The 26200-nt window shown below is 54.4% G+C and overlaps 1 protein-coding gene across 4 annotated transcripts in view; it reads right to left on the bottom strand.

The window, feature by feature from the left end:
• The window catches only part of MTCL2 (microtubule crosslinking factor 2), a 69911-nt gene extending 49415 nt beyond the window's left edge, over positions 1-20496 (bottom strand). For all 4 annotated transcript variants that reach the window (XM_037012713.2, XM_037012710.2, XM_017674441.3 and 1 more), the window contains exons 1-2: positions 19675-20496; positions 1512-1736 (exon numbers count right to left, since the gene is read on the bottom strand). In XM_037012713.2, coding sequence (XP_036868608.2) covers positions 1512-1736; positions 19675-20349 — 900 coding nt within the window. In that variant the 5' untranslated portion in view covers positions 20350-20496. The remainder of the gene's footprint in view (positions 1-1511; positions 1737-19674) is intronic.
• Positions 20497-26200: the final 5704 nt, after the last annotated feature.

The following is a 26200-nucleotide window of genomic DNA, read 5'->3' as shown; positions in this document are numbered from 1 at the left end:
TGGGGGCCAGAGGCTTCCAGCAGAGACCGGTAGGGGTGAGCTCAGTGCTCCAGCTGCAGCGGCGGGGAGGGGGCGAAGGGAGGGCGGGTAAGGGGCAAGGTTGATGCTGATTGGCTAGTTCAAACCCAGCAGAAAGGGTGGCTCCCCTGCGCCCAGAGTGCAGAGAGCCCCCCTACACACACACACCAGCTGCTCCCAGCTCCTCCCACGGAGGCTGTAGCAACCCAGCCAGCCTGCTCCCAGCCCCAGCCATCCTCCACCCTGCCTCACTCTGTAAGGCTGACTTCTGTGTCCCGGGCAAAATCCCCAACGACTGGGCCCCAACTCGGATGCGTCTGAGCTTCCCAGGCTCAGGTAAAGGGGCACTTGCACTTTGGAAACATAACCTTTGTGAGCTGAGTTTTCTCAGCTGTACAGTAGACCTATAATCCCACTGTGCAGGTGCCAGGCAACTGGAGAGGGAGAGGCAAAAGCCCATGTGGGGCTGGAGCTGACTGTTAACCTCCCCTGGGCCTGGGGGAAGGGAGAGCTCTTCCTCCACGGTCCTCCTTCCCCTCCCCGCCATGGCTCACGGTCACTTCTCCCTCAGGCCTCAGCTCAGAAGTCACGCTGCAGGAAGGCGCCCCAGGACCCTCAGGCTGCTCCAGATGTGCCCACCCCCAGCTCGCCTCCCCCTGACCACACTGGGCTGAGTTCTGAGAGCAGGGGCTGGGCCTGGGTCCCCAGAGTTCTCAGCCCTCAGCCCAGGGCTCACACACACAGGCGGGGTGGGCTTCGCCTCTGGGAGCCCCACATGCCAGCCTCCGGCACATCCCTCTGCTGCCTCCTAAGGCAGATAGCGTGGAGTTCGGGCAGCGACGCAGGGGAGGCTGAAGGCCCGTGCCCTGCAGCTACACACTGAGTGCCATGGGACCTTGCACAGGCACTGCCTTTCCCTGAGCCTCACCTCTCTCACCTGGAAAATGAGAATAATAATAAGAGCTTACGTTTTTGAGTGCTCACAGTGACCATTTACTTGTATTATTTCAGCTAACCCTCACATAAGCCTGTGAGGCAGGGGCTGCTATTATACCCATTTAATAGATGAGGAAACTGAAACTTAGGTGACTTGCTGAAAATCACAAAATTAGGGCACATTGAAGCCAAGATTTAAACCAGAGCTATTCAACTCCAGCCTTCACTACTCTCCATTAACACAATAAAAAAGCCTCCACAGAACTGTGCGGGGACAGCTATGAGTCCAGCACCAGTGTGGCTGGTACTCAAATAGTAGCTGCTTTTAGTAGGATTCATATTACAGTATCACTCTGGGGCATCCCTGGTAGGTGGCTTGTCGATTCACCAGGGAACCCCATTTTACAAATGAGGAAGCTGAGGCCCAGAGAGGTTGTGTAACTTTCCCAAGGACACAATGAGTGCACTGTGGGGTGACCTGGGCAATACATATGGGCTGGTGGTCCCACTCCCCAACAAAGGTACCAAGGAGGGTTAGAGGGCGGTGTTGGGCTTACCTTGACGTCCTGCTCTAGGCCTCGGATGAGCTCACCATCCACCTGGCCGGTCTGGGCAGCACGGAGGCTGCGGCGCTCGGCCTTACGCAGCCGGTACTGCAGGATGCGGCAGGTTTTGCTGGCCTGGTCCAGCTGCTGCCGCAGCTCCTGCAGCTGGTACACGTCCTCCTCCATGTAGACATCCCGCATCTCCAGCATCTCTGCCCGCAGCTCCTCAATCTCATCCTGCAGGGGGAAGAGGTGGTCAGGTCACTGGGCCCTGTGGCAGTGGCCCACACCCTACACTGTCCTGCACACCTCAGGGGGCCTGGGTATGGCAGGCTGAATAATGTTTTCCCAAAGAATCATGTCCTCTTTCTCAGAATCTGTGAATATGTTACCTTATGGGGTAAAGGGGACTTGGCAATGTGATTAAGGATCTAGGGACCAGGAGATTTTCTTGGAATATCTGGGTGGCCCAATGTAATTGCAAGGGTCCTTATAAGAGGGAAGAAAGGGGATCAGAGTAAGAAGACGACGGACGACAGATGGACAGGTTGCAGTGATGCACTCTGAAAATCAAGAAAGGCCCACAAACCAAGGAACGTAAGCAGCCTTTAGAAGCTGGAAAAAGGAATGGATTATTCCTCACAGCCTTCACAAGAAAGGTAGCCCTGCCAACACTTTAATGTTCAGACTTCTGACCTCCAGAATTATAAAATGTTAATCTGGGATTGTTTTAAGCCACTAAAATTGTGGTAAATTGTTACAGGAGCAATAGGAAACTAATACACTGAGGAAGTAGGAGAGGCTTATTCAACATTGATGAATGTCAGGCCCTGTGTAAGACCAAGGGTGTGGGGAGGGACAGAGGTGACCAAGACTAACATGTATCTTCCACATGTAGCCCCCAGTCTCCCTGGGGAAACACACAGTAAACCAACCAGGAGAAACATTCAAATACTGTTAAGAGCTCTGGAGACAAAAACAAAAACAAACCCACCTGTGTAATATGATAGAGTTAAAAGGGGAAAGTGCTATGGTAGAGGCCATGGTGAGGAAGGCCCTCTCCACAGAAGGGACATTTGAGCTGAGGCAAGAAGGAAGAGCCATGCAAACAGACAGCCATAGGAGATTAGCCCAGGCAGAGAAAACGGTGTGTGCGAAGGCCCAGGGACAGGAAAGAGCTTAGTGTGTCAAGACACAACAAGGCAGGCAGGGTAGCTCCAAGGGTAAGCTGAGGCTGGGGAAGCAGGGGTCAGCCATCCAGGGTCCTGCAGGGCTGAGGAAAGAGTCTGGGTTTGGGTTTTAAGAGGAGAGGGTTGAGGGGTGACCTCACTCCCTCAGGGCAACCCCTGGCCATCTCTGTCACCAGCTCCCAGATGTTCCTCACTTCCCCTTTGTCCTCATGAGCACATCTACAATTCCTTATTTAATAGCTCGTCTGCCACAATGCACCACCCCAGGACTCTCTTGTCCCTTCCTGGCTTGAGCCAGGAGCTCTGTCCTCTCGCTTTCTCTCTAAATAAAAGCCTCTGCCTTGCTCTCCTAAAAAAAAAGTCTGCCAGAGATACTTTGTGTGGAGGGCCATGCCACGTCTACCTCACAACCCCATACCCAGCACAGTTGTTACATCCCATAGACTCCCAACATTAACTGAATGAGTAAATGTATGTCTGGTTAGGTAAACAACCACAAAAATGTATAAGGGGATGAATGGAGAGAACCAACAGGAAAAATGGGTCATTATTATGTCTACTAACAAGTGTGAACACTGAGTCACACATGGCAGTAATAATATCTACTCTTAGTGTGACTAAATGGATGAAAGAAAATTATACAGTAAAAAGATACTGAGTCACAGGGGAGGAATGACCTACCAAAGGCACCCCTAAGATGCCAGAGACAGCACCCAAGGACTGTGCTGATGCAACAGCGGGGGTTGGTCTAAGCAGTGAAAACCAACTCTGCAGGCCCTGGAGAGCAGGCTACAATCCAGAGAGCTGAGTTCACTGGCTCTCTCTGAACCTCCCTCTCCCCAAAGAAAATGGGTGGCTCCGTTTGGGGGAATGGTCTGGGGTTGTCCAGCTGCCCCTGAGACTGGGTGGGTCAGTTTAATAAGGGCAGGGTTAGAAAGCGGTACCCTCCAGGCCAGCTCCAGTATGAAAGCTCACTGAGGTGTTTACAGCACCTGTTGGACCCTGGGACTGTTTCTCAATGGTTCTGAACTGCAGAGAAGAAGACAGAGGGGACATGTATCTGCTTCTCCCAACCCTAACACACACTGTTCCGTTACCCCCATCAACTGAAGGGTTTAATCCCCCTTTGCCACCACAGCCTCCTCCTCAGGGCAGGCTCAGCAGCAACCCCCAGTGTAGATGGTTCTGCCTGCACCCGCTGCAGGGATGGTCACCTCACCGGAACCCCCACCCCCACCCCAATATACCCACAGACTCATTACCACGCCAAGTGGACAGAACTAAAAGTGGAAAAGGAGGAAGTGGGCCAGTCAATGATCACACCAGTTAAAGAAATGAGGAAGTAAGGGCTCCACATGCCATTTCAGCTCGTGGATGAATGAAGCATAAAGGAAACAGCACTCAGGAAGTGCAGGCCAGTCAGCTAAATCCAGGCTAACCCAGCCTCCAGACAGGCCTGTGTTCAAACCCTCACCATGCTCTTTACTGGCATCTGTGCAGTCATACCAACAGGACCTGGTGATGAGGAGGATGTGGTGGTCTGGGTGGACCCAAAGCTCAGGGTGAGCCAAGGAAAGTGTAAGGGACACACGACGTCCCTTACATGATGTTAGGCAACATTAACACATGTGTGACATTTAGATCATGGGAGGTGACATCCCCTCAACATAGGACCACATCTAGAGCACTGGAGTCATTTTTGAGGACGATTTATTTTTTTAACTCTTAAATAGTTGATTTTTCTATTGCTAAAAGTAAACAGTGATCATACAGTTTTGAAAATACAGAAAACATAAATCACTCATATTCCTCCACCTGGTCCTGAATCGCAGTGGCTCTCAAACCAGCACCATTAGCATCCCTAGGGAACTTGTCAGAAATTCTCATGCCCCAGCTGAGACCTACTAAATCAGAAACTCCAGGGATAGTGCACCCCACCCCCACCCCAAGTGACTCTAACACAGGGTGTTTCCTTCCAGTCTTTTTCTCAAAAAGAGCAAGAGTCACGTGTCTCAGCACCACAAATCCCCAGCCCAAGGCTTAACAGAGCAAGGACTCAATACGCATCTATTGAATAAGTGAATGAATGAATGATCTTTCTCATGAGCAGCTGTCTCTCCAGGGCCTGCCGTTCACCATAGTCAATGTCTGAAAACGCAGGATGTTGCATTCATGCCAGCTCCATCTCTCCGGGGGCCAAGGGGGGCCCAGGGCCCTGGGGGCTGGCTTCAGCTGCAGGCAGAGTGCGGGTCAGCCCCTCCTGGCTCAGCCCACCCTAGAGGGTGATCAACCACAAAGGCTGGTTTACAGGCCGCACAGGCCGAGTCTGCAGGGATGTGGGCAGCAGAAGCTGGTAAGCTTTTGGGGCCTGAGGTGGGGGCAGGGAAAGTGACTGCTGGGATGTGGGAAGGGGACCCAGGAGCGCAGGACCCGGCCTTACTCTGGAGGTTATTAGACCTCACTGAGCCTCTGAATCTCTGGGGGCCCCTCAGTCCAACAGTCCTGGCCCCAAAAGCTCTCTGGTGACTATTATCTGATCCAGCCAAGGGAGCTGGTCAGGAATAGGCTGGGGGGTCGGGGTGGGAGCTCAGCCTTCCAGGCTCCTTAAAGACAGCTCAGTGGCCCTGCTGAGCCCCCTCTCTTCCCAGGACCCCTAGCCACATGGAAGTGGGGTCAGAGTAGTCCACTCCACTGGACTCGGCAGGCCTGGTGGCTACACAACAGGGCTCTGAGGAGAGCCCCAACATCAGTTGGGAAATCAGAAGCCTCATTCTTACCCACAGACAGGAAAGGGACCCTCTGCCCAGCAGTGCCCACCTCAGAGCTGGGGCCCCCGACTTTAAAACCCGCAGTCAGAACGGCTGGCCAAAAGAAGCTGGGGAAAGGTGCCTAGACCAAGCAGCCTGCCACACCCTCCATACCCATCTCCTCTGGCCAAGTTGACCTCTGTTCCCCTTGAAGCTTACCCTGATTATTTAACCCAAACTGAAAATGGGAAGGTGGAGGGAGTAGGCCACATTGCTGCCAGGGTAGTCAGCCTTTCCCTTTACAGAAAATGTTTATTTTGCTCTGATTACAGAGGTAATTCCTGCTTACTGGAGAACACCTGAAAAAAAGCAGATAGCTGTCTGTCTCCCCTACTAGCTGCTGGTCGCCTGACCCTGGGAACCCCAGGGTGTCTTAACTGCGTGTTCTACTCTCAGGTGTTCCTGGGCTAGTCCCTCTGCTAGAATGGCCTTTGCCAGCTAACCCCTAATTATCTCATCCTTCCAGAGCATTCCCTCCTCCCCAAATCTGATTCAAACCCCACCCTCTGAACTCTGTGCTTCTCCTATGCTAACAACTTCAGGTTGCAGTTGCCTCTTTTCAACTCTATCTTCCTCAAGAACTGAGGGATGGCAGGGGCTGGGTCTGACTCATGCCTAGTCTGCGGCATCACCCGGGACAGGCCATGGTACATAGCAGGCACTGATCACTGTCTATGGGTGGATGAATGGATGGAAAAATGAGTAGGGTTTCTGCCCAGCCCGTTCTCTCTCCAGCCAGGGCAGGAAGGCCCTCCTGATCCCAGCCCCAAGCCAGCTACGATGCATCGGGGAGAGCCTGGGCTGCTCCAGGGCTGGCCTCAGACCCCCATGCCACTCCAGGAAGATGGGCAAGGTCTCTACCCAGGGAACCTCCTGCTCACCCACCTACTCCCTGACCACAGAGTGCATCTCTGTCCATCCCCCTACACACCTCCTGATGATCCATGAGGTCAGCCTGCAGGAAGCAGCCTCTCAGAGGCACACTCGCTCCCTGAAATGGATTGGTTCCCAGGAATCCTGGGGGAATTGGCCAGGAAGAGTTTCTTGGTCCATGCTGGGCCAGAGGGCCAAACATGAGCTCACACTGCTGCTAATAATAGCTAGAACTTGCACAGCACTACGGGGCTTCACAGTTTACAACAACATTCCATCTGAATCATCTCATGGGTCCTCACAGAAACCCATGGACAGACAGGACAGGAATCACCAACTTGCTCTAGAAGTGAAGAACCACAGAGAAGCACAGAGAAGGTGAACTGTGCCCAAAGTCACACAGAGAAACCTCCAAGCAGGACTTGGATGGCAGAGTTCAGGGTCTTTTGTCTGCAGCAGAATTCAGGCAGTCCATGAACTTGGATGGGAAGGGAAAAAACCCACATCTTTATTTTTACTAACCTCTAACTAAAAATTAATATTTTCTTCTCTTCTGGACAAGCCATAGTCGTATTAGTAGTACTTTGACTTTACCACCAAAAGAAACCACACATATTTTCATATCACATAACAGTTGTTGCAGAAATGTCAAAATATTGCTTACACTCATCAGTACTTTGAAATTACAGTAGTTAATAGACCTGTCATAAGATCTTATGAGTTAATAAACACACATATTACTCTATCATAATTTTAAAATATACTCGGAAACTGTATTTCGATATAGTTGTTTTCATTTGTATTTTATTTTGAACATTTAAAAACATTATTCTAAAAATGAGTCTCTGCAGAGAGTCCCTGGCACAAAATTAGGTGGAGCCTGTGTTCTCTCTGGGGCTGCCACACCTGGGGGATCGGGGCCGCTTCCCTAGACCCTCACTCTTCACCATTGGGACATAAAGCTGGAGAAGCAGAGCTCTGCTGTCAGGCCATGTTCCAAATGTCCCAGGAAAGAGTGCTTTCTGCAGGAAACCTACACACATGTAAGATGATTAATCTTTGTACAGTGAGGACAGAAGGGGGAAGTTTAGATTTGAAGCCCACGGGAGCACTTGCAATGACCCTGAGATGCAGGGGACTGCCGGGATTGGTTTGTAGAGGAGGCACTGGAAGGTCTTCGGACCTGCGGGGCTGGAAGTCAAAGGGACCAAACACAGGGCCCCTCTGCAGAAACACAGCAAGTGGCAATGGTGGCTTGAACCCCAGCAACAGCTCCCAGCTGGCCCTGAGGGGACAGGGAAGGAACCAGGGGGGAGGCAGGGCTTCCTAAAGGCAAGAGGAAATCATCTCTTACCAGCCTTTCCAGAGCAGGGGACCCCCAGCTGCCTCCTACCCAAGAGAGTCAGCCCCTGTCGGACCAGGGCAGGCCCTGGGAGGTGCCTGCTCACCCAGCAACCCCAGGGAACTTTGGGATGGGCCCTGCAGACCACGTTCTAGAAACTCTGGTACCTCAAGGCTGAGTCAGGGGCAGGGAGCCCAGATCTCAGCTCACCCTGCTCCCACAGGGGCCCTGCACTGCCTGCATGGCACACTCTTGCCACCCAGCATCTGTCTCCCACCTCCTCAAATGCCAACTCCACCAAGAGGCCTCCCCTGCTGCTCCAGGGCACAGACCTTTTGTATGAACAATTAGTGAGTATGTATGGTGAGCCAGATTCATCACCAAATCATTGAATTTAATCAGCACGATGGCCATTTGCTCCTCATTAATTTGTTCTCAACTCGGGACACAGAGTGATGTTTTTTAAAACCACATTACTCTCCTGTTTAAAACCCTCCAATGATCACCAAAATCTGGAAACAATCCAAATGTCTCTCAACTGGTGAATGGACAAAAGGGGTACACCCATCTAATGGAGCACTACTCAGCAAGAGAAAGGAACAGCCTGCTGACACCCAACACCATGGAGGAAGCTCAAATGCATCATGCTAAGTGAGGGAAGCCAGGCTCAGCAGGCTACATACTGTATGATTCCATTTACGTGACATTCTGGAAAAGGCAGGCCTATAGGGACAGATAAGAGATCAGTGCTTGTCACGGGCTGGAGGAGGAAGGAGGAACTGACTAGAAAGGGCCACCAGGGTAGTTTTCGGGAGGCAATGGGACTCTTCTCTATTTGACTGCGGTGGTGGTTACAGAACTGTCCGCCTTTGTCAAAACTCATTTAGCTGTATGTAAATTACATGACCTAAAAGCCAAACAAATGTCTGAACCCTGCCCATCTCTACATATTCAACCCCGACTCCTCCCTCTGGCTACACTCCAGCCAATAGGTCTTCTCCCAGCAGCCAGAAGACCCCTGTCTGTCCCGCCTCTAAGGCGCTGCAGAGTGCCTGGATTTCCCCGCCCTGCATCTCTGCCCTCCTGGCTCCCTGACCTGCTTGAAGCTTCTGCTTAAATGCCACCTACTCAGAGAAGCCTTCCAGACCCTTCTAGGTCCATTGTGTCCATCTCAAACCTGTTATTTTCATGGAGTATGTCCCAGGCTTATTTGCTATACCAATTGTTTTAAATATTGTTCGGTTTGCTTGTGAAAGATTGGACTCTACCACTAGGATGTGACCTTCAGGAGGGCAGAGCCCAGCACGGTGCTGAGCACACAAAGAAACAGCTCAAAAAATAGCTGCCAAATGAGTCAAGGGTCCTAAGAGAGGAAGATTACTACCAGCTCCACTCGCCTGCAGAAAATCACTTCCAGTCAGAGCTGCTACATCCAAATCTAATTCTTTGATTCTGTGAAGTTAATGCCCACAGGGGCTTTGGATCCCAGGGGTGGGCCTCAAATCCCAGCCCACCAGCACCCATGCTGCATCCCTGCTACATTCCAAACCTTACCCAAATATGTTCCCTCCTCCCAGGTCCTAGGGACCTGAACCGCCAATGGGCAGACAGACTCAGGAAGAATGACAGAGCACAGCGTCAGGACCCAGAACCTTCACGCTGTGGGACAGCAACCACTTACAGGGAAAGGAGCCTCGGGCTGGCCCACCTTCTCCCCACCTCCCCACCCCGTGACCACAGCCCCGCCCTCAGGCCAGAGCCCAGGCTCCCTGCCCATCTGCCACTCTGGCTCTGGCTGTGGCTACTCATCCCAGCCCGGAAGGGCTGACCTGCAGGGCAGGCCAGCAGCGGCCACAGGGGCGGCCTGCCAGCCCCCCGGAGAGGCCAGGGCAGCCATCTGCCGTCCCTTCTGCCTGTCCCCCAGACTCTGTCAAGGCTCCAGATGAGATCATCACACTTGGACCCCAATGAGGGCAGAGGCTCTGCAGAGCTCCCCTTCCCTCCCAGCATGAAAGCAAAGACTCTGGGACAGCAGCAGGCAGAGGAGAACCCAAAGACTCCATCCCTTCATACACTGGGACACTGAGGCCTAGAGAGGGACTGGGGACACTCCTGCAGCCCCCAGAGGGTCCAGAAGCAAGGAAGGAGGGACTCTGGGCTCCTGCCTCCCAACCCAGAGCTCAACCCAGCTTTACCTCCTTGGATGGGAGCTGTGCTCTAGTTTTGGGAAGTTAGGATCCAAGGTTTGGAGGAGGGCAGGATGCCCAGCCAGGCATCACTGTGCCACACAATTACCCAAGTCCAGTGGCACAGAAGCTACCTGGTCCCGGCAACCCACAGGGTCAGGAGGGAAGTCTAGGTTCCTGACTTGCTTCTCCAGCACCAATAAATAATGACTAAGCACTCCTCGTGCCAGGCACATGCCAGGCAGCACAGGTAATCTCGCTGTATCCCTGCCATCCCCAACTGGTAAGGCACCAAGGTCAGAAAAGTCAACTATGTTGCCCAAGGTCACACACTAAGTGGCACAACCAAGAGTCCAGTTCAAGCTCTTGTAAACTAGACAAGGCAGTTTCTATCATGGGACAATAGTGACAAAAATATAGCTAATACTTACAAGGGCTTACTGTGTGTCAGACACTGGGCTGAGCTCTGAATGAACGTCTATTATCTCGTGCTCAACGACAGTCCTTTTGAGGTGGGTTCACTGCCCCCTCCCAGGCCTCTCCCGACAGAACAGGGAGCTGTGCACAGCCCCTGCTGCCTCTGGGTGGTGTTCACAGCGGGGGCACCTGATAATGACCCTCCTGTCCTTTATGTAAGGCCAGGAAGGGAGGCAATATTTGGATCTGGAGACGTTTAAAACATCCCCCAAATGGTCTCCGGGCTGCAGCCAAACCTCTGAGCAGGTAGAGAACAGGACTCAAAGGTCTCTGCAGAGGGAAAGTGAGGCTGGCAAGTCAAGGGACTGGCTCCGGTCCACCCCAACCTTTCATGCCTCTGAGCCTTGTTTGTGCCATTCTCCCTGCCTGGCACCCTGGAAGAGCACCACAAGACCCCATCCTTCTGCCTCTTGCCACTTATAGGTTGTGTGACCTTTGGTAAGCCTCTTAACCTCTCTGAACCTCAGTTTATACCTGTGTAAAAGGAAGGGGCTAAGTCCTGCCCAAGTAAGATCCCTGCCCTCATGCAAACACATAGGGGAAGGGGCTGACATGAAACCTGTAATTACCCAACTAATAATCAAATTACCATTAAGGTAAATGCCCCAAAGGAGCCTCCAGGAAGCTCCTAGGTATCTAACACAGGAGCCTGGCCTGCAGCTCAATACAGGAAGAAGGTGGGAATACACTCAATTGTGTGATGAAGTGAAAGGCAGTGATCAGGGTCTGCAGGTGGGCTGCAGGCTTAAAACCAAATAGGTGGAGAGAATGGTGGGTGGGGGTGGGGGTGGGGGTGAGGGGGAGGCATGCGGGGTGGGGGGTGGGCCTGTGGGAAAGGCACTGAATGACGAGCCGAGCTGGGGCACTGTGAACACTGTGAAGGTGGGAAGAAGCTCAGTACAGGGCAGGGGGAAGGCCCCGCGGTGGGAAAAGCACAGGGACAGAGGCCTGCGGTGAGTTTGGGCTTGAGCGGGGCAGGGGTGAGGCAAGGTTAAGGAAGGCAGGACCCCACAGGCCTCCAGGCACGTGGGCGGGGCCAAGGAGCAGTGGGAGTGGCTGATGCAAAGACTCAGGGGATCCCATGTAGATCCAGGCAAAACCAGGGAAAAGATGTTTAGGTCCAGCCTAGCTGCAGGACCCCAGACTGTTTTTCCACTGAAGGCTGAGCTTCTCTTGGTGTCCCAGATAATGGGATATCATTCACCTCGGTCTGCCAGCGAGGCAGCCCTAAGGCAGCCATCCATCAACAAAGGAGCATCCCCAAGTTACAGTCTACAGCACGGGCAGCGACTATTGAAGACTGACATGGGCAAGGGGGAAAGGGGATATGTAGGGAGAGATGTGTTTGGAGATATCCACGATGCAGTTCAGCTCCACACTCACCTCAGGCCCTGCTCCATGCTGAGCCCCACACCCAGAGCCAGGGAGAGCTCCTACTGTCAGGGCCCAGGGCTCATCGGCAGCCAGGCCCCAGCCTGTGGAAAATGAGTGATGAGGGTGGGTAGCTGTTGAGCCCTTGCTTTAAGCCAGGCTCTGCCAAATCCTTATATGCATGCTTTCCTTTACTTAATCCTCCCAGAAACTCTGCAGCCAGGGCACTGTCAGCATCACCATTTACACGAGGAGACTGAGGCTCAGAGGGGAAGCTCACAGAGGAAAAGGCAGAGCCAGGACTCAAGCCCAGGTCAGTCTGGCTGTAGACCACAGCATTCTTAGCTAACCACCTTGGACTCCAGAGGAGGGAAGGGCTGGCCTGCTGCTCCCACCTTCTCTGACCCCCCACCAGCTCTCTGGGAGGCCAGTGCTCCTACGTGCAAAGAACGCAGATGCTGAGCTGACCTGTGGGCCTCCTGGCCCAGAACACCCCTGAGTCCCGGGCTCCTACCCCACCCCAGCCCCAAGCTCCTTCTGACACCAGAGAACAGAGGATATAACTGCAGATGAGGCCATGCCTATGGGCACCAGGAGAATGACCTCGGTGATAACCTTGGCTGCTGGTCAGGCCCCTGCCTGGAACACAGCCGAGCCCCTCCCCTGGGGAATTTCCGGACCCCCGCCACCCAGAGGCTACGCAGAATGTGGGCTCCCTGCCTTCCTCTGCACCCAGGGCAGTGCTGCATGTGCCATACACCTGAATACCAATGCTCCCAAGTGCCCTGAAAGAAAAGGACTGAATTACCATTTTACAGACAGGAAGACTGAGGCTTGATTGACGCAGGGCCTTGCACATGGAGATCATGCATAGGGAGAAGGTGACAAAGCAGGGTTTGACCTCAGGCCTGACTCTAAGATAGAATTTGCCCACAAGACCGCACAGCCTTCCCTCCCTCCTACGCTGGGCCCCTGGGCCATGTGCTGCTGCAAAGAAAGGGGGCAGCTCCGAGCTTTGTTAGGTTGATATGGCCCCCTCCCAGCAAGGTATTCACAGTGCCCCAGCTCGGCTCAGCATTCAGTGCCTTTCCCACAGGCCCAACTCCCCCTTCATGCCTCCCCCTCACCACCACCACCACCCACCATTCCCTCCACCTATTCGGTTTTAAGCCTGCAGCCCACCTGCAGACCCTGATCACTGCCTTTTACTCCATCACACAACAAATATTTATTGAGTCCCTACAGTGCACCAATCACTCTTCTAGCAGCTGGGCACAGAGGCAACCACTCAAGGCTAACTCCTCAGATCACGTCTCCCACTCCAGGAAGTCTTCCAGGTCCCTACTCTGAGTGCCCACATTTCCAACCTCCTCTATCCTGGTTTCTTTGGTTTCCCAGGCAGAACTGAGCACCCTTTAGGGATGGGAGCAGCATGGCCCTCCACACCCCCAGCAAAGGGTGAGGGGGAAGAGAAGGGACAAGAGGGCAAGCAGGAAATTCCAAGCAGATTAAGAGGGAGTTGCCCCTGGGCAGTGTTTCTCCAATGCACAGGCCTGACAATTACTCCATTGCACTCAGTCCAACTGGGCTCAAGCCCAAGTGCTGGGCATCAGGGGCTTAAGGGCCTTTGGTGCAACTTCTCCTGACCTGCCAGCCTTGGTGGCCTGCCAGCCTCCCACCTACCACCCAGCCCAGCTCCTAGCACCCACAGATCCACGAGGTTGCAAAACGAAGCCCCTGCCATACTCCTCACTGTTCCCAGCAGCCTTGTGGAAGGAAGCCTTGTGGAGGGGCTGAAAACAGTAGTTTGTACACATCAGCCCCAGGAAGACAAGGACCAGGATTTCCTGTGTTTCTGTGCGGGTGAAATGTCACAGCCTGTGTGTCTGCGTGTGTGCGTGTGTGTGTGTGTGTCTGGGCACCCTGGTTCATGGGTCACTGCCTCCTATCAGCAAATGCTATGGGCCTGACATATGCATGCTCTGGGCTTGTGTCCCTGCATATGTGTACACGGCTGAGCATTTTGTGACTCTGTGTTCACGTCTCCTGGGTGTGTGCCTGTGATCTCCTGGCAGGTGTGCAAGAGCCTCTGTTGCTCTCCTTGTGGAAGAAGCAGAGTATCTGGGGGATGAGTTTGTGTCTGCCTGCCTGGCGGCGGATCTGAGCATTTCCGTAGATGCTAGCGCCTGTGTGTAATAAGTCCGCGTGGGTTTGTGTGTGTGCCTGCATCCGTATGTGTACTTCCGATATGTCTGAGGGTGTCTCCAGGCTGTGTGTCCATCTCTGGGACATGGCCAAGTGCATCTGGAGGTGTAAGAGGTGAGTGCACGGGGTCTCCTAGATAGTGTGAGTTTGTTGTGTCTGTCTGATAATGTGTGGGTGTGATGAGACAGGAGGTTGTATATTTGCAGGGGTTTGTGTACTTCTCTGAGCAAGTATCCTCTCTAATGTGTCGAGAGGTGTGCTCTGGAAGCATGTGACATAAGTGTGTCATTGGATGTGTATGTGAGGTGTGTGAGATGTGAGTGTGGATCTCTGAGTAAAAGCTGTGAATATGTGTATGCGTCTGTGTGTGCAAGAGTGTGCCCGGGACACAGGCCCAGCCACTCTGCAAGGAATGCTGGGTGCTCTGGTCCCCCAGGCCTCAGCAGCAACCACCTCACATTTTCCATCTTGCTGGAGCTGCCCCCTCCCCCTAAGACAGACAAACTGCTGTGGATTCCAGGCCACCGCTCAGCTGCCACAGGGCGGGCTGAGACTCAGGGTAGGGACTGGCCAAGAGCTTTGCTGACTGTGATGACTGCCTCTCTTCCCCACCCAGTGACAGATTTTGGGAGCTGAGAAGAACTTCACAACTTGCTGGCTCCTGTCCCAGACATCTGGCACAGGGCCTCGTACCCAGAAGGCACTCAGAAAATATATGTTGAATGAATGAATGAGTGAGTGAGTGAATGTCTAAAGAAGTAACAGGCGCTAACATTTACTGTGCATTGGTCTATATCACCATACTGAAAAGTGTCCCCACTCTCCCAGGGGCAGGCATGCTTATCCCCCATTTTACAGAAGAAACAGGCTCAGAAAGACTGAATATCTCACCAGTGTCACACAGCTTGTAACTAGCAAAGCCAGGTGAGATCACTGCTCAGTGAAACTCTGAGGCACAAGCTGCCTCCTGCATGGGAGTGGGCGCTGCTACATGGGAAGGGTGAAAGATGCCCAGGGAAGAGGAGTCCCTTAGGGTTGTCTAGAGAGGTTCCCAAGTACATCAGCTGTGCAATCTTGGGCATGTTACATGGCCTCTCTGTTTCTTCATCTGCCAAGCAGGTCTGATATCAGAATCAGAACCCTCCACGCAGGCCGTGAGGAGTAAAGGGCTTATTTAACCCAGAGCTTGGCACCCTGGAAATGATCAGTAGTTGGCATGTGAGACAAGGGCCATAAAAGCCCAGGGATCGGTAGTGTGGGGGTCCCCAGGCCGACTCTCACATTCCAGCATGCTGAGTTCCAGCCTAACCATTCACTCACCCTGAAGGGTGCATCCCAATGCCCATCACTTCTTCCAGGGTCTCAGATGCCCCAGTCCCAATCACACTGCACTGGTGCAAGTACACAGTGACACATGCAGGCACACACACACCCTCCACCCACTGCCTGAAGGCTCCAGGCCCCAGACCAAGCACATGTAATTCCCCACTTGTTCCCAACAAGTCTTAGCCTAGAGCCTGGCACACAATAGGATTCCTCTCACCAACCTGTGCCCTGGACTAGACACACTGTTAGTGACCAAAAGCTCCCTGCTCAAGTCACACCGGAAACAGAACAGGACCCAGAGTTAGACCAACCAGGTTTGGAAACCTGGCTGTGTGTGATCTGGAAACTCCATTTACCCAACTGTGCACTGGGAACTGGGGGCTGGATTAGATGCTTTCTCTGGGCCCTTCTGGGCTGACATCTAGATTGGCGGCATTTCAAACACACCTCTAGTCCCTCCAAGGAGGTGGGAGGCCCTGCTTCATGGAGCCCACACAGCATGCAATGTGATCACACCTTCCTGTACTCCCTGGAGCAGTTTCTGCTTTGTTAACTTCCTAAAGCTGAGGGGATCCACCCTCCTGGCTTCTCCCAGCTCCTCCAAGACTAAAGAGGTACACATCCTGTCTGCTCACTGGCTAACAATAATAACAATTCCACAAGAAATGTGGGATTTCACTACTTGCAGAATGTTTTCTTGTCCATTCATACCTCCCTGATTTCTGAAAAGAGTCCTATGAAGTTGCCGAGGCAGGTTCCATCATCTTCATTCTACAGATGAAAACAAGTACTCAGAGAGGCCAAGTGACTTGCCCATGGCCACACAGTAAATGACAGTCAGGTCTCAAAGCCAGGTGTTTGGGCTCCAACTTTCAGATGCTTCCATCCACACCCCAGGGGATTCCCAGCATGTCTTCACTACATGACATATGAGTGACAGTTAGTGGTGGCGAGCAGCTGGAAGACCTCAGACCACCAGGGCTTCGAAGGTCAAACATAGTTGATGTGTCTGCTCTAACCTAAGCTGCATCTCAGAATCCTAGAATTCCAAAAGTCAATAACCTTCAGACATCTTTGCCTAGAGGGGACTCTGAGGTTAACCAGCTCAACTGTAGCCACCACTTAAATTTCTTCCTGAAGCCACCTCAAGTAATCACAGCCGCCACCATTTTGTACAGTTTACAAAATGCTGCATTGCACAAGCCCTGTGTCTTTATCCAAACAAAGTCACCCAGACTCTCTTCGAACTAACTCAAGGGACAGTGAGCTCACTCCCTTTTCGGCAGCAGCTCCTTCTACTGCCTCCCTGGGAGAGAGCTGCCCCATTGATGCTTTCCACTTGGTCCCCAGAGTAGGTCTCCTGAGATAGGGGACCTGACACCACCCATGAGGCCTTCCCCGGGTGGCAGTTCCCAGCGCCCCCCACCAGCCAGGAGATGAGCCTGAGTGGGCCCCATTGGACTCAGCGGGACTCAACCCAGGCAGCATGAGGCCTGCAGGGGACATGCTGGGGATCTGGAGTCCTTCTCCTGGTAACTCAGCTTCTGCGTCCTAGATGCAAAGTGGCGCAGAGGGGCAGGGAACACATCAAGAGTGTTAGGCACTCTTACTCCAAACCCGGCTGCCTGGAGAAGCGGCTCTGCAACAGAACAAGTCTCTTCCCTGCTCTAGGCAGAGTGTGCCCATCTGTAGGGTGAACCAAACAACACCTCCTGTAATAGCCCCTCCATTTATGGTCCACATCCATGGTCTCTAGACTTTCACCTGGCCTCTGAGGTTGGCAGCTGGGTTAAGCAAAGTTCTAGAGAAGTTTAGGGACCAACTCAAGTGTACACAGTGGGAACTGCACGATCTGGACCTGCTCACCTCTTCCATCCAATCCCTTTACTCTCTCCGTCCTCAGCACCAGTCCTCAAAATCAACAAGCTTTTTCTTACTTCCTTTAGCCTGGAATGTTCTCACTGCAGCTCCTTATTTAGCCGGCTCCATCTCGGCCTTCAGCCCTTGGTCTCCCTGAGCACCCTCAGCCCCACCTGCATATGCTCTTGGCACACTGGGCCCTTCTCCACCTTTATTGTGTGGTGATTTATAGTACGACATTGGTAATTCCAGTCTTCCCCACTAGACCCAAAATAAAGCTCCATGAAAAAGACACTCCATTGTCACCCAGGGCTGTATCCTCAAGTCTGTGCTAGTACCTGTACACAGTAGGCTCTAAGTAATAGTTGGTGAATGAATGAGGGGCCAGGAGAGAGTCATGCCTGCTTCAGACAAGGAGAAGGATCTACTCTACCCCCAAAGAATCTGCAGAGAATATGATGGCACCCATGGAATGTGTCACATGCCCCTGAATAAGCACAGTGATGACTGCAGCCCTCCTATGAGGCTCACTCCATGCCAGGTGCTCTGGTGGTGTCTGCACACATTAGACCAGTTAACCCTTAAGGTTGGAAGATGGGTGGTGCACCTTTTTATGAGAAAATGGAGGTCCAGAGACTTATGTAACTAGCCCAAGATCACATAGCCCAGAAGCTACAGACCCCAGACCCAATAGGAGACTAAGGCCTGTGCAGGAAGCCTGAAGCACTGACTGAATGGCAGAAACCAAAGCCCAGCCATGGCCTAGGCAGTGGCTGGTGTCCAGCCACGCTCTGGCCCATGAGATCTTGGGTTCAGCTCCAGCCTCTGGGACTATTTTCCATTTTAACAGTCACAGTGGCTCAGATGGATTCCAGAGCTCTGCCAGTGACTTCCTGGGATGGGCAGGAGCCCACAGGAGTGGGTACCTGGGAAGACCCTGAAGCAAAACTCCCTGGCCCACTTTCCCTTGCCAGGGTGAACAGAGCAGGCCAGGAGGTGGGAGTGAGGAGCTCAAGGTCTGGGCTTAGAGCAGCTCAGGCAAGCAGTACCAGAAGCAGCTCTCAGCAACAAGAGGGCAGGGCCAAGATTCTTTCTGGATTGTCTCCCTCCTCCTACCACCCTCCGCTTGTCCTCTCCTCACCACTGGCTTCTGAAGACTGTGAGAGCTGACTGAACCCCCAGCTGTCAACAGTGAATGGAGCGTCTGGGAAGACTCACCCTCCACTTAACAAATGAGGAAACTGAGACCTGGCACAGGGACTGGCTTGGGACTGGAAGGGGAGGTTACCCTAGTTTGTTATTCTACAAGCTCTTACTGAACATAAGCTGGTAGCAGATCCCAGGGGAAAATCATCAGGGAGAGACACAGTTGAGCAAGACCCAAGCTCTAATGTGAGAGAAACCTATTTGGCCTGAAGAGCTGCAATACCAAGCTAAGTGTTGTGGGGCAGACATAAATCAGCAGTGTGGTGGTGATTCCGTGGCTCTTCGCCAGGGTTCTTCTGGTGTTGAGGTAGCATCAACTGGCAAGAATAGGCAACATTCCAGCCTCTTCCAAAAGCAAGCCCTGCCAGTGGCAGTAGAGCCCATGAAGCTTCCAATCTCCCCAGCCAAGGTCGACACGCGAGGGCTGGGCTGTCTCTCAAGCTGCAGGGGTTCCAGGCAGCGGGCAGACCGGAGCCTGGCCTGCACTCAATATGTGCTCATGTCCCCTGAAAGGGTGAAGGCAAAGCCTGCTCTTCTAGGGGGGCTCTCGGTTCCCCATGTGCCCAGAGGGATGCGCCTTTTAGTGAGGCAGCTTCCCTCCTCCCACTAGGAGCACGGGAAGGACCTGGCCACCCACCGTGAGGGGCTAATGGGTAGCTGTGTGTACAGGGCATGTCCCGGACAGGGCAGAACACAATTATCTTGGGATTTAGGAAGCTGCCTCTGAACTGGTTCTCCCACAACATCACCCTCCCAGGCTGTGGGACCGTTAGACTGGGCGGAAGTCGGACTCCAGCCAAGGGGATGTTCCCAGATGTCATACTTTCAAACGGGACCCGCCCTGAAAGGCAGGCGGGGACAGGCCTGTGCCCGGGAAAGCCCTGAGTAAAGCCTCAGGATGGTGTTCCGGTCTCTCGTCGGCAGCGGACAGCCACAGGTTTCCCCGTAGTGCACACGGCTGCCTGTCCCAGAAAGGAGGGCCAGCAAAGGCCTCGCCACTGGCTGAGGGCAGCGGTTCTGAGCTGAAGGCTGTGGTCCAGCTCCTCACTAACCACCCCTCTCCCAAGCACTGCATCTACTAGGCAGGCTCCAAAGCAGCGTTCCCAAGCTCCCCCTTCCCAGCTCATCTAGGTTCCTCCACAGGACGGGGTTCCCCAAATAAAACCGGAGGAGGGATATGAGGGGGCCCTAGGTCGGTCAGGTGGTCCCCAAGGGTTTAGGCCTCTTTTCCCATCTCGTTTGGTGGGACAGTGGGCCGACTGTGCCTCAGGCCAGTGGGGCTGAGGCCCGGCGCCTGCCGTGACCCCCTTTCTCCCCCATCAGCGCCCCCACCTTGAGATAGTCGTTTTCCGAGCGCAGCTCCTCCAATTCTCGCATGAAGCCGCCGGGCCCGCAGTCCAGCATCTCCTCGGTGAGGTCGGAGAAGGCGAGAGAGGCACTGAGTGGCAGGCGGCTGCTGCCCACAGACGACGCGGTCACCGACGGCTCATCCGGGGAGGTGGGTGGCCGCGGAGGCTGCTGTGCGGGCAGCGCGGGCTGGGGCTGCTGCCCGGTGCGGGCCCCCGCCGGGCCCCCGGCCGCCGACTCGGCGTCGCTGCTCAGCGCCAGCTCCAGGCCCAGCAGGCGCGCCTCCTCCGACGCGCAGTCCGACACCTCTGAGCTGCTGTCGGTGAGGCTGGGCGGCGGCGGCGGTGGTCGCGGCCCGGCACCCGGGCGCGGGCGGCCCTTGGCGCGGACCCCAGTACGGACCCCGGCGACGCGCGTCCCTGCGCCCCGCGCCCCGGGCGCTACCGCGCGCCCCTTCTTGTCGGGCCGCGTGGAAGACGCTGCGCTGCCGGCGGCTGCGGAGCCCGGGCCTGGGCCGCGACGGCCCTTGGCCAGAGACCAGCCGGCCACGTCCCTGGGCCGGGCCGGCGACGGCGCGCGGTGGTTCTTCTTCCTCTCCGGGGCGGGTGCGGGCGGGGGACCGCAGCCCCGGGCCGGGGGCTCTCCCGCCGACACCTCCATCGTGGCCTCCCTCGGCCTCAGGGAGCAGCGCGCATGGCCCGGGCCTGCCCGGCCTCCGCGCCCCCGGGGAGCGTCCTGGCGCCGCTCCGGCCGCGGCCCCTCTCGGCCCACCTCGGGCTCGGGGCTGTGCTCCGGCCCTGACGCCCGCCGCACGGCCTCTCCGCTGCTCTGAGCCCGGGGAGAGCGGCCCGCTCGCCTCCAGGCGCCCCGGCTCCGACTGCGGCTCCGCCCGGCGCCCGCCCCCTCGGCCTCGCCGCGCCCCCGGAGCGCGCCCGGGCCCCGGCGGCCAGCGCGCCGATCGCTCCCTCGGGCTCCGAGTCCGGCTGCCGCCCGGGCCCCGGCTCCGCCCGGCGCGGCCCGCCCCCCGCGCAGCCCCGCCAGCTCCCCGCCCCGCCGCCTCGGCTCGGGGGCGCGCGGCTCCGCGAACAAAAGGCGGACGCGGCGGGAGCGGCAGGGAGGGACGCAGGCAGCAAGCGAGGGAGGGATCTGCGAGGCAACAGCGACCCCCTCGAGGGTCAGGCGGGCCGCGGCGGCCGCGGACCAGGCTCTCTCCGCCACCCCGCCGACGCCCCCAGCCCCGCGGGCCTGGGTAAGGCACCCAGCGGTGGCGCCCCTGCGCCCAGCCTGGCCTGGGCCGGGGCCGAGCGAGCGGCGACAGGGGGAGCTCCCAGGCGGAGGCCGGGCGGACCTCAGGTCGCCCGAGGCAGCATCCATAAACCTCCCGCTACCTCGCCCCTCGCCGCCGTGCGGAGCGTGCGCGAACTCCGCCTCCCATAACCTTGCAAAGAAAGACCAATTATCCCATTGCACAGATGCGTAAACTGAAGCCCCGGGAAGACTTGGGATTTGCCCAAGGTCAATGGCACAGCCACGATGCAACAGAAAGTTCACACCCCCAGGGTGTGCTCCGACTGTCAGGCTTGGTTTCCCGCTCACTCGTGTAGCGACCGAGGAGCCCTGGGTGCAGGACCTGCTCCACGCTCCTTTGCTGGCTATAATCTCAGGCATACTCCCTTCTCCTCTGACCCCGGTTTCAAGCTCTGCAAGGCTAAAATGGAGGCGAGCCATAATGAGGTGTCAGACCAGCGATACGTTGGGAGTAGGTTCTGGCCCGGATGGGGGCTTGACAGGCTGGAGACCCCCACACGTTTCCTCCCAAGAGCAGCTGCAGACGACCCTGGAGCCCTGCTGTGGGGGTGTTGTTTCTTTTCTTCCAGGGCTGTGCTCCTTGCTATGTTGTCTATTCCCCACCCCCACCCCCAGGTCTATCACATCTTCCCCGGCCCCTGTCCCTCTCTGCTCCTCTCGGCTGCTCCGGGTCCAGAGCCACTACGGGACAGACACATTAAACCCTTTGGCTGCTCTGCGGGTGGGCACGCATCCTCCGAAGGGCAGCCCATTGCCGCCCCTGGGAGCCAGAGCTGTGTCTACCCCTCGGCAGCCTCTTGTTCCTCCTGTTTCCCCTCTCCTCCTTTCTCACTTCCTCCCCCAGTTATGTTCCTTCTCCTCTTGCCCTTGACACACAGCTGGCACCAGGTCCACTTCTTTGTGTCCCACGCCCCCACAGCAGTGGGTGTTGGGGTATGCCCTCTCACCCGAGCATGGCTACATCCTGATCCAGGTGCATCTAGGTGTGTGAATAACCTCCCAACCCTTTCATCCTTCCTCCAGGTAGGGAGCAGTGTCTCTTGGCAGATTCACAAACACTTTAGGGCATCCCCACCCCGCCTTAGCAAGGCATGGGCTCCCCTGCCCCGCTGACTGTCCACTCACCCAGTCCCCAGACACCAAGTGGGACCCTGAGGGACATGGTGGTAGACTTAGCGGTCTGCATTCCTGATCTCATAAAGCATGCAGTAGAGGGGTAGATGGGCCACCAAATATTCATCACAAACAAGGGGACACGGCATGACACAGGGCCAAGGGCAGGCCTTCCTACTTCCTGGGCCTCACAGTCCCCACCTGGTCTAGTCTGATGTAATGGACCACAGGGTCCTTACAGTTCTGATGCCCCCATTTCTTATAGGCTGGTTCTGGTCTGGCACAGAGAAATGCTGTGTAGCTCTTGGAAATTGTTTACCCTCTCTGTGCTTCCGTTTCTTCCCCTATGCAGAATGTGGGCTTGTAGATGCTGTATTTTGTGAATCTAGGCAGGGGATATGCTAAGCCAGGCTGGCTCAGCCACTCCTGAGATACCCTTGGTCACACTGGTAGTCTTGATATTAGAGTGGCCTAAATCTCCCCACTTGGGCCTGGACCTAAGTCCCAGCTGTACCACATACCCCGTCTGGGCCCCTATACTCGTGGCTGTTCAGGGAACTGAGGGCCTTTCCGGCTCGGAGAGTCTTTGGATTTGGGGAGTCATGAATCTCCATTGCAGCTTCAGAAGAACCTGGGAACATGAAGGCCCTGGTGAGGAGGGGTCCCAGGGGTTAGGTGGGGCCAAGGCAGGGACTCTGGACTTGGCTCCGTTCAGACGTGGGAAACTGCAAAAGCAACTAGCCTTGATGGTAGTCCAGAAAGTGGGCAGGGAGACTGTCTGCAGCTTCCTGACCCATGGGTGCTCACCTACACTAGGCTCTGTGCTTAGCGCTTCCGTAGAGGATTTCAGAAAGGTTAGGAACTTCTTGTGGCAGACTGTATTTTCCAAGATGGACACAGTAATGTACAGCTCACCCCAATTACTCTTTTTACAATGTGGCATTGACACTCTTCCTGTTGAGTTACTGGGTCTGTGTTCCCTCCCGTTGGACCTGAGCAGAACTTTGTGACTGAGAATGGCAGAAGTGATCCTGACTTTCAGGGATAGGTCATAAAAGGCTTTGTCCAGCTCAGTCTCTCTCTCTCCCACTCTTTCTCTCTTTCTCAGGCCATTCACCTTGGAACCCAGCCACCATGCTGGGAGGAAGACCAGGCTTCCGGGAGAGGCCATGTGCAGGTGTTTCAGCCTACAACTCCACCTCTGGTCCTGGTGACTACCAGACATTCAAGAGAGTGAACCTTCAGATGATTCAGCCCCAGCCTTGGAGCTGCCCCAACTCATGCCAACCAGAGCAGAAATGAGCTGTCCCGAACTGCAGAGTAAATATTGTTGTTTTAAGTCACTAAGTTTTGGGGTAGTTTGTTATGCAGCAATGGATAACTGGTATGCTTGTCCTAGGTCATACAGCTTGGAAGTGGCAGGGCCGGGACTGATTTGAACCCAGAGCCATTCAGTTTCAGAGCCTATTGTGCTGCATTATTGGGCAGTGTCCAGCTTAGGCACACAGTGTATGCTGTATAAAGTTCTACTCAAGGAATAAAGCATTAAATGATTGTAAGAATTATATATCATATTGTAAGAAATGAAGATGCTCCCAGTAGAAAAAGAGTTAATTTTCTCCCATCAAGCTGCTAAATTGACCAACATGATGGAAACTGAATGGAGACTAAATCCTGGAAGGCTTCAAATAGGAGGTGATTTTTTTTAACTAAATTTTTTTTTTGTTTTGAGGGTTTTTTTTAGTTATACAAATCATGAAAGAACCAAACTATTGGCTGAGGTGGAATTAGAAGAATTAGTAAGGGAAGCTACTTTAAATAGGGCAGCCAGGAAGGCCTCTCTGAGGAGGTTTAAACTGAGTTATTTATTCAAAGAGCCAAAGTAAAAGAATTCCAGGCAGAGAGAAGAACAAGGGCAAAGGCCCTGAAGCAGGAAAAGCTTGATAGATGTTCAAGGACGTGAGAAGGTCAATGTTACTGGAACTTGATGGGTGATGGAAGAAGGACGAGACAAAGCTGGTGGCCAGCAGGAGCCACGGCGTGCCTTGGGAAGGGACAAATGCAGTGATAAGCCATTGGAGGCTGTAAGCAGGGGCATGATATAATTTAATGTGTGTTTTAAACAGATCACTCTAGCTGCTGGCAGGAAGAGATCCTCACAGATGGGTTAAGGGGCTGTTAAGTCAGTGTCTGAGAGAGAATGAGGCTAGGATGAGGGGAGAGGTAGCAGAGAGGGAAAGAAGAGGGTAGTCTTAAGATATATGCTGGAGCTTCAAAGAATCAGATACCCTTGATTGAAATGAGGGAATCAGAGAAATGAAGTCAAGTTCAACTCCCAGGTTTCTGGTTTTAGTCACAGGCTGAATGATGGCGCCCTTTAACGAGACAGGGAAGTCAGCTTGGAGGAGGTCTGGGGAAGAGAGACCAGGTTTGGAGGACAAAATGAAGAGTTCTTTTTGGACACATTCAGTCTGAGATGTTTATGGCAACATCCACGTGGAGAACTCATACAGGCAACCGACATGTGAGTCTGGAGCCCAGGGTAGCAGCAGGTCTGGAGTCATGAAGAGTCATCAGAGTTTAGGCAATATTTGAATCCAAGGGCCCGAGTGAGGTCACACAGGGAGGTCTGTATGGAGCACAGGCGCTAGAAGAGACAGATGAGGAAGAAGACATCGCACTAAGTGGCAGAGAAGCTGGGGGAAGAGAGCAGAAAAGTGCCCTTGCACAGGCGACATGGAGGCTGCTGGGACCTCAAGAGCAGGGGTGGTGAGGACAGGAACCAGAGGGAGTGGGCGAGGACAAAGAGGCGGAGTACATGGAGAAGAGAAATGGAGCAGTCATGGCGGGGACTGTCACGTCAAGGAGGAGGGGCAAGCCTGACGTGGATGAGGCAGGGAGAAGCACTGCAGGAGAAGGGGAACAGTCTCGGCAGGGGGTGAGGAGACGGAGTGAGTCTGAGGAGGGCAAGGACCCATGTAAAGGCGCTCCCTGACAATGGCGATCAGACTTCCCAGAATGCAATGACGGTGGGGGGGGGCTACTCAGACCATCTCATGCACCCGTCTGAGGTTCCAAGTGAGGCCATTCAGCCCAGGGAACACCTGGTGTATTTCACAAGGGATTCTAGTCATTTTCTCTTGATATTTTCAAGCTTATCTTGCCTAGCTGAAACTGCACTACACATACAACTCTATATCCTGCTTCTTTTCACTTAACAGGGTAGAAGCGTTTCTCCAGACATTTATAAACACTTTGCAAACATCACTTGAATACTTAGAAATAATCCATGGAGTGGATGTCCCATGGGTCATTTAACCTTTCCCCCTTTACTGGACATTTAAATTGTTTCCTGGCAATGACAGTTTTGGACCAGGTGGCATGGGGTCTGGTGGAGAAGAAAGCAGAGGGCAGGCTGCTAGGGAGAGGGCACTCTGGCACCTAGGATCCCAACACAGAGCTCTTCAAGGGCCTACTGTACAGCAGTCGGTGTTCCCAATGGGTCACATTCTGGGTTTTGCTGGACATGAGGACAGAGAATGGGGCAGCGAGGCAAATCTTGCAGGCTTCTCCCTGATTCAGGTATTGAGTGTGGGGGAAATGGGTTCGCAAGAGGGATTGGGAGTGGGGAGAGAGGCAGGAGGGCCAGGTGGTGACCCTTGAGCCATTTACAGTTTAAACACATATTGCAACAGGCATGTTTGAGGTGGCAACAGGGCCCCCCACTTGCCTGTTTTCCCAATAATACAAGTCCTTTGGGCATCCCACCCTCCCTGGAGGGGGCGTTGCTACAGGAGACCTGGCCATGGGCAGAGGATCTGGGGACTCAAGGCCCCTCCACAGAGCCCAGCAGGAGGGGTCTGTTTCAGGCCTGTAATTACAGAGTGAACCACTCAAGACAGTAGGCTCACCCACCCAGCAGAGGCGTATTTCCAGGGGATCCTGCCTGACCAGAGGCTGCTTGCTCTGGGACTGGTGGAAGACTCTTGCAGCCCTGAGTTCTGTGATTCAGCAACACAGCATTCACTGAAGTCCTAGTATGAGCCAGGGACAGAGAAGTTACTCCCACTAATGGAGACCTACTGTGTGC

The sequence above is a fragment of the Manis javanica genome, chromosome 5 (assembly GCF_040802235.1).
Source record: "Manis javanica isolate MJ-LG chromosome 5, MJ_LKY, whole genome shotgun sequence".
Lineage (NCBI taxonomy): Eukaryota > Metazoa > Chordata > Mammalia > Pholidota > Manidae > Manis > Manis javanica.
This window is presented reverse-complemented; position numbering and strand designations above follow the sequence as displayed.